We start from the raw sequence: 14,394 nt of genomic DNA on the forward strand, positions 1-14,394 counted from the left end.
TGCCTATGCAAAGCAGAAGACCAGAAAAAGATGCAGAGGGGCACGAAGGGAATGAACTAAGGGGCGTCATTAGGTGATGACGCGGGTGTGCTTGGAGAACAGGGGGTACGCCCCTGTGCTCCCTGAGCTTAATTTGCTTATCACAAGAACCAGATTTTTACAGAGATGGCGAGGAGCATGCAACACGGTGGCTCGGTGGTTAGCACTGCAGCCTTGCAGCGCTGAAGTCCTGGGATCAAATCCTGCCAGGAACAACATCTGCAAGGAGTTTGTATGTTCTCCCCGTGTTTGCTTGGATTTCCTCCCATATTCCAAAAACATACAGATAGGGAAAAAAAAAAAAAAATGGCGGGGAGCAGAAGAGAATGGAAGGTAAGAGCAGAATAGCCTTTACATTAATTTTCTAATGATAGACTACCTTTAAGTATTCAGCTACAAAAGCCATTCAGTAGAAGGTAAAACACTTTTCTCGCTTGGAAGCTTTACCCTTAGAAGAATGGCTAATGATTGGGTCTTCAGACCATACACATTAGAAAACCATCAGCCAAACTCATCAATTATGGCAATACGGGACAAGAATCTCATGTGTATGGGGCCTCCTGCCTGGAATTTAATATGCCCAGTTCTCATATTCTAACTGAAAAATATTGAATGCATGTTACTTACGTCCATAGAGCCGAATCCGTCTCAGAGGAATTATCCTTTGCGCTCTTCTCCCTCTTCCCTATGAAGTCACAAGAAGTGTTCATGCTTTTGTTCAGAAGCATTATAGGTGTCGTCCACGTCACTTCCTCAGTGGTTGATACTGGAGTCATAGAAGTCCCAACTTCGTGAGGGGAGGAAAACATCTTTGGAGTAAGATGTTTAAAGATTTCTTTGCTAATTAACTGGAGGTCATGAAGTTTTGAAGGATTCGGGATCATTGGAGTGGGACAGCTTTCAGTGAATGGAGTATTCTCCGGGACCTTCCCTTGATCAGGGTTAGGGATCGGATCCATATTAGGTATCGGAGAAAACCACTTAGTATTTGTTAATGTAGTGGAACCTTCAGTCATAATAGGATCAATAGGCGTACAGCAATGGTTTGCACTCGTCTCTGGAGGGTAATTCATTGTTCTATATGAAGACGCCTCAGAATCGAGAAATATCACTTCTGTAACAAGAGAGTCCTCAAGAGGTAAAACATAAAGACTTTTCTCATAATAATCATCGACTACAGGGTCAAGACTTTCTTGTAAACCACTGAGCAGCTGCGTTTCCCTAAGATTATCTACCACAATGCCTGGGAGAGATGAAGACGTCTCCACCGGTAGACAACACTCAACTTTGTCTTCATCATCGGTTGGCTCAGTTTGGGAGCCATCGTCATCTTTTCTAGACAAGTTCCAGTTTTCAATAATCTCAGCGACTTCAGACAACACGTCTGTAAAAGAAGCCGCAGTATGGTGAGGATCTATCTCATAGGTGTCATTTGCAGGCGTGGCAGGGTTTGGCGCCACTCCATAGAGCTCTTCTAACCGGCTCTTATTTTTTTCGGAAGGAAGGACAACTGCAGGTTTGCTCATGTGATAAGCACTGAGGTGTATAACATCTTCTACAATACTATCTTCATCTTTTGAAGTTATTTCATCAGGTTCTGGAATATCTGTAAGAGGACTTCCAGGTAATAGGACCCCATGTGCATCTTCAAGGCTTTCAGGCTCATTTGGCATAAGCCTTGTCTTTTGGCATGTCTCAGCTTCCCATGTAGCACCTATCTCATTAATAGTATTAGTGGAGGGTAAGGTTAACAATTGCTCACCATGAAGGCCATGAGCAACATCATTTACTGACTGACTGTGATAACCTTCACTGAGGTCACCCATCGCACCATGGCTTTCAAGCGAATCTGTAGACTGTGATAGTACGGCAATGTCACAAGACTGACTAAACGGATCACAGTCTTCAGGACCAGCAGGTAAATTCAGGGAGTCGTCTTCAGACAATAAAGACTCCAAGAGAGAAGAAGGAGGAGGAAGAGTCAACGAAGTGTTGGTTTCGGTTACTGAACTTTTTGTCAAGTTACCACTGTAGCAATGGTCAATCCAAATATTGACTTGTGTGCCAACGCTGACTCTTGTAGACTCCTATAGAAGAGAATAGTTGAAAATCTTCAATTTTAAACCAACCCTTAAAGTTATTTTTATTAGCTTGACATACTACAGAGGTTTCATGGCTAACCACTTTTGATATTGCTGAGCTATCGTGCTGTTCCAAGCAGTTACTGTTACCGAAACCTACAGGGGGCATTCACACGGAGTAACACGGCGTTGATTCTGACACGATAAAGCGCGTAAGAATCAGCATTGCCAATCAGAATCCCATTTACTTCAATGGGTTCCGTTTAACTCGCGTAACGCATCAAAATCAATGGGAGGATTTTTAACCCTTGGATTGCAATGTGTTACGTGCGTTAAACGGAACCCACTGACATCAATGGGATTCTGTTTTGCAGCGCGGATTCTTACGTGAGGTATCGCGTCAGAATCAATGCCGCGTTACTCTGTGTGAATGCTCCCTTAACGGAACAAAACCAGAAGGCTCCAATCACTGTATAGCTGCAATGCTGGAGAGCTGCAGCTCTACTTCCATTCAAGTGAATTGGACAGAGATGCGATACTCCAGTTCAGCCACCATTCAATGGAAGGAACCTGCTGGTTCTGGCTTTGTCTGCAGTATAGGTTCTTGTATTGGTTGATGCCTGGAGCAGCTAATCGGCATGGGGTCCAGATGTCAGACCACCAATCCGATATTGAGGAATTGTAAATATGGTACTACAGCTCAGTCTGTCCAAGTAAACATGGCTGAACTGCAGAATCAATTCACATGTATGTCACTATGCCTGGATAAGCAAAACATGGCTGCAATATTTCTTAATAAAGTAAGCCTATGAGTGGCATATGTATGCCTATACAATGCAATAGCTCGGACTTCTTTTGGACCGTTTTCTGTGTCTAATCCCACAACTGCTTCATACAACCTTCAAATATGGACAATGGTTGGTGCCATGGGCTTCTGGCCTTGGGTGAACTGCAGTATGAATGAGTTTCCTACCTTTACTGCACATGACTTGGAACAACAAACATATTATACGTGGAGCAAGACTGACGACTATTTTATCCAATTCCCTCCAAAATCATAAATGCACATTAGAGATTAATCCTGAATGGTCACTGCTGCTACTAGATTTCATTTTTCTGAACTCATTTTCCAAAAAGTCATATGTGAATTTTTACCTTGCTTGTAAGAGATGAGCGACTGGATGTTTTAGACAGGGAAGGTCTTTTATTGACAAGAATATTTGGATCGAGCGCAGCAAGTTGCTGACCAGTAACAACCTTGAAGGGAGTCCGACCAACAGACTTACGATGTACCTACAGAAAACAGAGAAAACAACTTAGATTAGTTGTAGCATTTTACAGCCGGGGTAGAAACTACCTGACTGGATCAGCAGTAGACTGACCTGAATGGATAATGGTATGGCAGAATAGCATCATAGCACTGCATCAGGAAGAATAGCTTAACCACTGGCAGACAAATTTACCAACACTTTCTGCAAGCAATTGTAGGAGGTTCTCCTAGAACTGGTTCTATACAAAAATGCTTTACAGAGCCAAATGTGCAGACCACACAAGATTTAGTTTCATATGTGCCACATAAAGATATTTCTCAATAATAACAATGACTCCCTGTTCACAAGAGAATGGAGGCCCGTTCGCAGCCGAAAGTAAAGTTTCGTTCACACTTGCGCTCGGTGTCCGGTGTGTGCATTCCGCCAGATTTCCACCAGCCCCGGCGAAACTGGACAGGGGACGAAACCTCGGCGGTCAGCTTTAAAACCCATTCAGGGCGGATTCACGTCTGCGCCCAGTCTCCGCTTTGTGGGTTTCCGTCTTCTGCCCGAGAAACTGGACAGGAGACAGAAACATGGCAGTCAGTTTCCGCCTGTGAGTGTCTTCTGGTCTTCGCGGCGAAACAGTTTTTATTTTAACCGGACACAAAGTCCTGCATGTCCGACTTTGTATCTGGTTAAAAAACACTGTTTCGCCACGGAGAGACAGAAGATGCTCACGGGCGGACACTTTGCAAACCCATTCATAAGAATGGGTTTAAAAACTGACAGCTGGGTTTCCGTCTCCTGTCCAGTTTCTTGGGCAGAAGACAGAAACCTGCAAAGCGGAGACCGGGCGCAGGTGTGAACCCGCCCTCACTTGAATGGGTTTGTAAAGTTGACCACCGGTGTCTGCCTGCTGCCTGTCTGCAGGGAAAATGGGTTTTTTTAAGCCGGACACAAAGTCCTGCATGTCTCACTTTGTGTCCAGCTAAGAAAAAAAAAAAAAAAAGTGCTTCCACGCAGACAGTGAATGGGTTTTAAAGTTGACAGCCGGGTTTCCGTCCAATGTCCAGTTTCGCCGGGGCTGAAGACGGAATTCTGGCGGAATGCACACACCAGACACCGAGCGCAAGTGTGAACGAACCCTGAACGAAAGATTACTGTACTTGTGCAAAAAGACAAGGTAAAAAAAATGAATAAAAACACGCAGGAAAATATTGCTGCCGGTCCTTTATAGTGTTCCTCTGGTGGATATACCATCACCATAACCAATGTCTCATGATATCCGGCAGCCTACAGACCTCCCCCTCTACCTCAGTGTGGTTTATATCTTCAGTATACTGTGTATGTTACATATGCTCCCTTGTGTCTTCTATCTTTAGCTGTACAATAACCCTGCTCTGCTGTGATTCCTATTTCATTTTCTTTTATATACTTCAACTGGTGATTTAGTCCCTACTACAAACAAGAAAAAACAAACATGGTAGACTGGTCTATTTTAAGCATAAGTAGAAAACCACTTGACTTACATTTTGTACGGCAGGAACTTGGTTTTCATCACTAGCAGGGTTGGCCGGAGACCACATGATGCATTTGTTTCAGTGTCTAAAATGAAATAAAAAAAATCAATTTCTCTTAAGAATTATTGGCAGGGCAAAATCCACTCACCTGCTCCAGAGTCCCACCTCCTAGCTGCTACTATGCTGTGGGTTTGGCTCCCTATGTGACCACACATCAGGTGTCATCCCTGTTCGATCTCACAGATGCAGCCACTCCACTACAGAACCTACCCCATAGCGTAAAGGAGAGGAGATAGAGAGGGCACGGTACCACACACAGTGTTTAGATAGGGAGAGTGCCAGAAAGTTTGTTTAAGACCCATCAATTGTGAATGTAAGTTAGGGTTACTAAACCTAAACATTTTACAAAATTTGACTGGAGAGAATAAAAAAAAGGTTCTGAATAATAAATAGAAGAACCTGTCTTTATTTTCAGAGAAACACGGTATCACACAATAACAATTTATCATTACAATGTATCCACAGTATGGGCCTGATCGCTGGGAGTCCCACACCTGGGACCTGTATATGTCTCTAAAATACATAATTGACAGTGAAATCTAGACTGTCACTGGTAGTCACGTTTTATAGAAACAGTGTAGCACTGGGGCAACTCGGTGGCTCAGTGGTTAGCACTGCAGCCTTGCAGCGCTGGAGTCCTGGGTTGAAATCCTGCCAGGAAAAACATCTGCAAGAAGTTTGTATGTTCTCCCCATGATTGTGATGGATTTCCTCTCATTCTACAATGACATACTGATAGGAAAAAAAAAAAACATTGTGATCCCTATATGGGGCTCAGAATCTACATTTATAGTAAAGAAAGAAAAAAGAAAAAAAAAAGAAGCAGTGCAGCAGTATGACTTATAATATTTCCGTAACTCATAAAAGCAAATGGGATTTATAGTAACAACATAGCTCACAGTTCTTTGCTGTTTCTGTTGGGCTACATGCACACAACCGCATGCAATGTACAGGTCAGTAAAAATGGCATGGATGACACACGGATTGGGATCACGTGTCATTATGATTTTTACTGAGTCATACATTGAAAAGAATGGACCGAGCCATAAATACAGATAAGTACAGGACCTGCTCTATATGTTGCTGCTCTTCACTGTGGCCTGGAAACACATCTGCAAAAACTACGGCTTTGTGTATGGACCCATATAAAAGAGTGTGGTCATACTTGTATCTGCAATTGCAGATAAAAAGTATAGTTGTGTGCCTGAGACTTAAAGAGAACATTTCACAAGCTGTTTCATATACCGCCGGAAAGCAGACACTGTGCTGAATTCAGCGCACTATCAGCTTTCCCGTTATATGGCCCAGGTCTGGAGATATCGGTGCCATTACCAATCTTTCCCCACTGTCAGAAGGGCGTTCCTGACAGTCTATCCGGGCTTTGAGGAATGCCCCCCTGACCATACAGGGCTATGGATTAGCACTGTCAGGTGGGGGTGTTCCTCACAGCCCAGCTAGACTGTCAGGAACGCAGTGGGCAGAGATCAGTAATGGCACCGATATCTCCAGACCTGGGGCACATAACGGGAAAGAAGACAGTGCGCTGAATTCAGTGCACTGTCGGCTTTCCGGCGGTATATAAAACCGCATGTGCCTGAGGACATGAAAGGTTCTCTTTATGTGGTGTTATATACTGCTAGAAAGCCATCAGTGCGCTGTCCTCCACCGGTGCTGATCAGTATTGGTAATTTCGGTTCAGCCATCTCCCTGCTATAACAAGGGTGGGCCTTACAGCCTAGCATCCTCTGTAACTCGTATTCATTTCTATAATAGTTACAGAAATAGCATAGAAGAGAGCTACACTGTTTCTGTACAGCCCAACTATGTCTGACAGTCTGGATCTCACAGTCAGTGAGGTCGGGGTACAGGAGTGCTGGACAACCGAGAACTCTGGATAGGCCATAAGTGTCGTTCGTGAGGTAACTCCTTTAACTTTTCTGGTCAGCTTAAGAAGCCGCTTTGTGGTGATGTGGGCAGCCCTGCTACATGAAGGGCAGGGTATTTACATAGACATTTCATGTCCACCATATATACACTGCTACATGAAGGGCAGGGTATTTACATAGACATTTCCATGTCCACCATATATACACTGCTACATGATGACTACCCGCCTGAACCTGACCTGTACATGTAGACACTGCACAGTACCTGAGCTCGTAGCTGTGGAGATTACAGGGTTACTATATAATGGAGACTTAGGAGACTCTCGGGCGCCCCCAGAACTGTTAGTGACTACTTCTATGTTACACCGGGCAGTGGGGGCGGGTACATATGGCAGAAGGTCGGATACACAGAGCAGACGGTAGTCACGGGGCTCGCTATACTCATACATACGAGGCCGTCCTGACACAGTATCATAGACGGCGCCTGAGGAGTGAGAGTGACGCCTACCCTTCCCCACTAACACCGCCAGACCCGCGGTCCATTACCTGTCAAATACTCGAAGCTTTGCTGTTGTGTGTTCACTCAGCGCCAGTAGTTCAAATCAGTCACACAGGATTCTATTGGCTGAAGTAGGACCAATCACAAGTCACACCATTGTAGCGTTCCGAGCCTCGTTTTGAAACAACCACTCCTCGCTGGTTGCGGTCACTTGTCTTAGTTACGCACTGTTTACAGTAGTATAGGTTACACCACGCAATGGGGCGGGGCTAGTGCGGGTAATAGTGCGCAGACCACAGCTAACAGGATAGATGGGCGGGGTCAGGTACAAGGTATAGGCGGAGGGACAGAGAGCCCGACACGCGAGGTCACGTGACTGAGAGGGACATTAGACTCTGCTCACATCTGCCCCGCAGACTGCAAAAACAGGGGACACAGACAGAGCCCAAGGGGCAGCTAGGGGCACAGCACAGCGGCGCCTACATAGCCAAGTGGGCTCCTAATTTAGGTATACCGATTCGGTCACTGTATACTGACCGTATAGTGACCGTAGTGACTGCATAGTGACCGTACAGTGTCCGTATAGTGACCGGACCGTACAGTGGTATATAGCGCACTGCAGACCATTTAGGAGGTGTTCACACTTGCGCCTGTGTCCGCTTTCCGGGTCTCCGACCTATTCCCCAGAGAAGCTGCACAGGGGGCGGCTTTCCGGCGGTCAGCTCTACAGGGGCTCTATCAGCAGATTTACGGGTTAGGAGCTAAAGAGAACCTTTAAAAAGACTATTCAGGAGCTGCTATTAGTTTGTAAAAAGACCCCCGTTTTTAAATGAACTTTAATCGTACATGATGGGCATGACCCTACGGCGTGCTACTGCACATGCTCCAGCTCGCAATGTTCTTTATGGGAAAATGGCGTGCGCAGTAGCATGCCAAAGGGAGCGCCACTGCACACGCGCATGCTTTCAATAAAAAACCGCCGTCAATAAGAAGGAGGAGGGGGGCTTGGAGACAGCGGTGGGTGTGCAGAAGCTATGACACTAAGGGGTGCACGACGCCCACCGTGCACAATCAAGATCATTTACATATCAATTACCAAGGTAATTAATAATAACAGGGGGTGTCTTTTTACAAACTAATTGCAGCATCTGAATAGTCTTTTTAAAGGCATATCTTTAGCTAATAACCCGTAAATCTGCAAACTGCCGATGTCCGTATGCAGCTTCTTCCCGAGGAAAACGTTTTTTTGGCTGGACATGCAGGACTTTATGTCTGGCCAAAAAACAAACAGTTTCCCCGCGGAGATGCTGCAGGCGGACACCAATGGTTTACTTTTAAAACCTATTCAAATGTATGGGTTTTAAAGCTGACTGCCGGGAAGCCGTCCCCTGTCCAGTTTCCCCGGGATTTACCATGGAAAAACGGAAGGCGGACAGCGGCGGTAGTGTGAACCCAGCCATAGAACCTTTGATGTCCTCCTGCACATGTGGTTTTATATACCACTAGAAAGCCAACAGTGCGCTGAATTCAGCTATTCCAACGTGTCCTTAGTTTAAAATGCATATCCCCAATGATAGAGCCCCTTTAATTTCCCCCTCTAGGTTCTTCATATTGTCGGGCAATTGGAGGGGAATATAATTATGTGGGGACATATAATATTAGGAGGATTATACTCTATGGGGGCACATAGCAAAATGTTTGAGATTTGTCAGAAGTAGGTGCATAGCACGCTGCACATTCTCTCCCTTTCTATCCTCTATCTTTTTGCTGCAGAAAAAAAAATCCAAAACTCTAAAATTATGTGATTTTTTTTATATGCTGAGGCGGACCTACTGTAAGGGCGTGCAACCCAGTCCATTCCATACAAGTAGGCACAACCTGTTCAGACTGGGTTCACATCAGTGTTTGGCTCTCTGCGCGACATCAGTTTTTGAAACCGTCTCAAAATCCTCAAAAGCTAATTTCCAACGGTTTGATTTAAAACTCTCCGAAGACTCTCCACCAACGCCTCTTCGCCATGTCATCGGCCGCGCCATCAGAGCTGACTGCGCATGTCAGTTCAGCCATTTTTCTGTGGCCAAACAGACGCTCATGTAAGAGGTCCAGTTTGGAAGGGAAGAGGAGGCAGCCGTGGGCAGGATTGGAATCGCGAAGTAAATAGCATTGCTAGCATTACTGGTCTTCACCTCTAGGTGGCAGAATAATCCAAGGAAAGTCTAGCTAGAAACCTCTATATACAGTTTACGTACATGAATTATAATATCATACAGTATAAGTGATGACAAGTTTTTTTCTATTATAAGGCACTACCCCTTGCTTCCTCACGGCACCTATTAAATACAGGTTAAAGTCATCAGTTATGTAAAAGTTGGATTTTTTTTTTTAAGTAAGAACACTTACTCTCTCCTACCATTTGTGCAGTCAGGCCAAATACATCAAGGCAACTATATATTAATTTCAATTAAAGGGTTTGTCCAGGATTTAGAATTTTATGTGCTATGCTTATGTGACAAGTGGCCCTTGCACTGATCAGCTGTACACAGCAGCTTTCAATACCCGTGCTCAGTGGTGAACCTACAGGAGACGTCTTCCCACATTTTCGTCTTTTCTCTTTGGACCACCATGACCACTTCTTCCAGCTGTGACTTGACTCTGTAAAGTTTGCAACACAGACATCTTTGACTCCTCACTTCTCCACGCACCTGACCCTATATACAGTCCTATGAAAAAGTTTGGGCACCCCTATTAATCTTAATCATTTTTTGTTCTAAATATTTTGGTGTTTGCAACAGCCATTTCAGTTTGATATATCTAATAACTGATGGACACAGTAATATTTCAGGATTGAAATGAGGTTTATTGTACTAACAGAAAATGTGCAATATGCATTAAACCAAAATTTGACCGGTGCAAAAGTATGGGCACCCTTATCATTTTATTGATTTGAATTCCCCTAACTACTTTTTACTGACTTACTGAAGCACAAAATTGGTTTTGTAACCTCAGTGAGCTTTGAACTTCATAGCCAGATGTATCCAATCATAAGAAAAGGTATTTAAGGTGGCCAATTGCAAGTTGATCTCCTATTTGAATCTCCTCTGAAGAGTGGCATCATGGGCTACTCAAAACAACTCTCAAATGATCTGAAAACAAAGATTGTTCAACATAGTTGTTCAGGGGAAGGATACAAAAAGTTGTCTCAGAGATTTAACCTGTCAGTTTCCACTGTGAGGAACATAGTAAGGAAATGGAAGACCACAGGGACAGTTCTTGTTAAGCCCAGAAGTGGCAGGCCAAGAAAAATATCAGAAAGGCAGAGAAGAAGAATGGTGAGAACAGTCAAGGACAATCCACAGACCACCTCCAAAGAGCTGCAGCATCATCTTGCTGCAGATGGTGTCACTGTGCATCGGTCAACTATACAGCGCACTTTGCACAAATAGAAGCTGTATGGGAGAGTGATGAGAAAGAAGCCGTTTCTGCATGTACGCCACAAATAGAGTTGCCTGAGGTATGAAAAAGCACATTTGGACAAGGCAGCTTCATTTTGGAAACAAAAATTGAGTTGTTTGGTTATAAAAAAAGGCGTTATGCATGGCGTCCAAAAAGAAACAGCATTCCAAGAAAAACACATGCTACCCACTGTAAAATTTGGTGGAGGTTCCATCATGCTTTGGGGCTGTGTGGCCAATGCCGGCATCGGGAATCTTGTTAAAGTTGAGAGTCGCATGGATTCCACTCAGTATCAGCAGATTCTTGAGAATAATGTTCAAGAATCAGTGACGAAGTTGAAGTTACGCCGGGGATGGATATTTCAGCAAGACAATGATCCAAAACACCGCTCCAAATCAACTCAGGCATTCATGCAGAGGAACAATTACAATGTTCTGGAATGGCCATCCCAGTCCCCAGACCTGAATATCATTGAACATCTGTGGGATGATTTGAAGCGGGCTGTCCATGCTCGGCGACCATCTAACTTAACTGAACTTGAATTGTTTGTCCAAAATACCTTTATCCAGGATCCAGGAACTGATTAAAAGCTACAGGAAGCGACTAGAGGCTGTTATCTTTGCAAAAGGAGGATCTACTAAATATTAATGTCACTTTTCTGTTGAGGTGCCCATACTTTTGCACCGGTCAAATTTTGGTTTAATGCATATTGCACATTTTCTGTTAGTACAATAAACCTCATTTCAATCCTGAAATATTACTGTGTCCATCAGTTATTAGATATATCAAACTGAAATGGCTGTTATAAACACCAAAATATTTAGAACTAAAAATGATTAAGATTAATAGGGGTGCCCAAACTTTTTCATAGGACTGTATATAATGTCCCACAGTGGCCCCTGCAAACTCTTTTATGCCCCACAGCGAGTGCTGGACTCGCTATATCTCCCCCAGGTTTTTAACTTATGTGTGGTCCAGTCCATGTCTGCAGTAGGCCTCAGCTCCTGGTTCGAGTCCTTGGCTCATTACCGGGCCAGAAAAGGTTGCAGATTCTGCACTCCAAGACAGATCCGAGGAGTGAAAGGAGGTGTATGGTTCTGTCCTGTAACCCTGAGTCTATTGAGACAATATTGTTCCTGTTTTGTTCTTGTGGCTGATAAGCCACAGAAATAGTTAGGTTAATATTTCTGTTTAGTTAGTCGCTCAGACGAGCAGGATTTTATTTTCTTTTTGCCTAGGGCTGTATTTTGTTTTGCTCATTTTGGGCCTGAAGCCTAGGTTTATTTATTTTCCTGTTTTTTTTTCTAAATAAACCAGTTTCCTGCATATTTTGTGTTCCTGTCTTTGACTGTTTGGGTCCGCACCACTGCTTCTACCGAGCTAACTACAGTTATATCCAATGAATCAGACTTGACCAAAAAATTAGGCCACAAATAGTGCCCCATGTGAACAGAAAAATTTAATATGTTGCCTCATATTGAATGGACTGGAGCATTTATCTAACTTTATCTGCTATGTTACTAAACCCTACAACCCTAACTTAAATCAGACCCCAGACTGAATCCCCAAACTAATTTCGATACCAAACCAGACCATAGATCAGGCAAAAAATATATATTCTCTCTCTGTACATATATATGTATAGTATTGTATTGTTCAAAAGTTTTAGGCAGGTGTGGGGGGAAAATGCTGCAAATAGAAGTGTCAATAGTTATTTTTGAATAAAGTAAATTAAATTAATTAAAGAGAAATGTAAATCCCATCAACATTCGGTGTGACATTTGCCCTTCGGAGGACGAGTCTTGGGAGTGATGATATGGCCCCTACAGATATATCCCATGATCTCAACATCATACTGTCTGTCTGGGATTACATGAAAATTCTTAGGGCCCCTTCACACGGAGTATACGCTCACTGATTCTGAACGTGTTAACTCGTTCCGAATCAGCGGCGTTAAAACAGATCCCATTGCTTTCTATGGGAGCTGTCATACGTGCGCGCCCCATAGAAATGAATGGGCTGCTTTTTTCCCTATTGCTTTCAATGTGATACGCGCGTATCACATTGAAAGCAATAGGGAAAAAAGCAGCTCATTCGGCTAGCTTTATTATACACTGTCTACTAATAAGTATTTGGACACCCAGTAAAGTTCTGTGGGGGTGAAGTTATGGTCTGGGGGTGTTTCTCCTGGTATGGGCTGAGACCCTTGGCCCCAGTACATGGTATACTCAACGCCAACGCCTATTGCACTATTTTAGATAACAGTGTGCTTCCTACATTATGGCGGTTCTATGGCTCGGACCAATGTTACTTCCAGGATGACAACGCCAGCTGTCATGTAGTGAGGTCTACCATGGCTTGGTACAGTGACAATTAGGTTAACTAACTGGACTGGCCTGCCCAGAGCCCAGACTGGAACCCTATCGAGCACCTCTGGGACAAGTTGGATCGCGGAACTAAGGGGTGCAGCAGCCGTCCAAAATAGGTGAAAAAAAAAAACCTTACCTGTCTTCTCCAAGCCGAATGGAATAAAATACCACTAGCCATCATGCAAGGACTTGTGGAAAGCCCCGGAGGGTGGAGGCTGTAATTGCCGCTCGGACCACACGTGTCCATATACTTATTGGTAGACAGTGTATATCAGAATTATATAGTTGTAAGGAAGCTCTGACTGTTGATTGGGATCTCTTTACCACCTGATAACAACCTGTAACACCCCCTCCTCCATCTGATACCGTCTCTCAGTCTCACAAAACATGACTCTCTTGCAGTAATGCTGGTTGGATCAGACTCAAGCCCTATTCACATCTGTGTTCAGTTTCCATTTGGGGAGTCCAGCCTATACGCATAAAATAAGCGGTTACCTAAGGAAACCCGCAGACCCCATATACTATAACGGGGTCCGTGTGGTTTCTGCTCGAAACATGCGGAGAGAAACGTGCTGCTTGCAGGATTTTTCTCTCCATATGTTTCATGCGGAAACCACACGGACTCCTTTAGAGTCTATGGGGTCCGCGGATCTCCTTGGGTAACTGCTTTTTTACGTGTATAGGTTTCCATTCACGCAGATGTGAATTGGGCCTTGCCGGTAGTAAGGCTGTGAGCCTATCTGCATCAGTGTCGGTTGTGTCACACAGTAGACTCCCAGTCTTCTGTTAGAGAAGACTGAAAGAATAAGTGAAAAAAGAGGGAGACCAGCCCATTTCTCATTTCCAGAAATGCCAGTCCAGCCCTACTTTGGCGTATCCCATAACAATGTAGCTGACTAACATCTGAACTGTAACTCTTTCCCCAGTGAGTGTCCGTCCTGCCCAGTATCAAGTCTTGCTGATCTCTGAACGGTATTACTTGGTATCGCTAAGCAGAAAGCAGCGATCCAGCCGCGGTACATATGAATGGTATATTAATAGAATGATAGAGACGGACTGTAATCTAGACAGACAAGTTACATGATACTTTATTCAGCAGCAATAGAAAAAAAAACAACATTCCATTCTGAAAATAAAAAATCATACGGAGATATATGTACATTTTGTTACAAGAGCATGACTTGCCAATGAGAAATTCCAGCTATTTTATCTATGTAGTAATGTACATCATTAT

General features: G+C 43.9%; 1 protein-coding gene across 1 annotated transcript in view; it reads right to left on the reverse strand.

Annotated features, from left to right (window-relative positions):
• SPAG5 (sperm associated antigen 5) overlaps positions 1 to 4,974 on the reverse strand; it is a 31,385-nt gene extending 26,411 nt beyond the window's left edge. The window contains exons 1-3 of the mRNA XM_075263062.1: positions 4,903 to 4,974; positions 3,276 to 3,413; positions 667 to 2,126 (exon numbers count right to left, since the gene is read on the reverse strand). Of these exons, the coding sequence (XP_075119163.1) occupies positions 667 to 2,126; positions 3,276 to 3,413; positions 4,903 to 4,959 (1,655 nt within the window). The 5' untranslated portion in view covers positions 4,960 to 4,974. The remainder of the gene's footprint in view (positions 1 to 666; positions 2,127 to 3,275; positions 3,414 to 4,902) is intronic.
• Positions 4,975 to 14,394: the final 9,420 nt, after the last annotated feature.

This window comes from Leptodactylus fuscus, chromosome 2, assembly GCF_031893055.1.
Source record: "Leptodactylus fuscus isolate aLepFus1 chromosome 2, aLepFus1.hap2, whole genome shotgun sequence".
NCBI lineage: Eukaryota > Metazoa > Chordata > Amphibia > Anura > Leptodactylidae > Leptodactylus > Leptodactylus fuscus.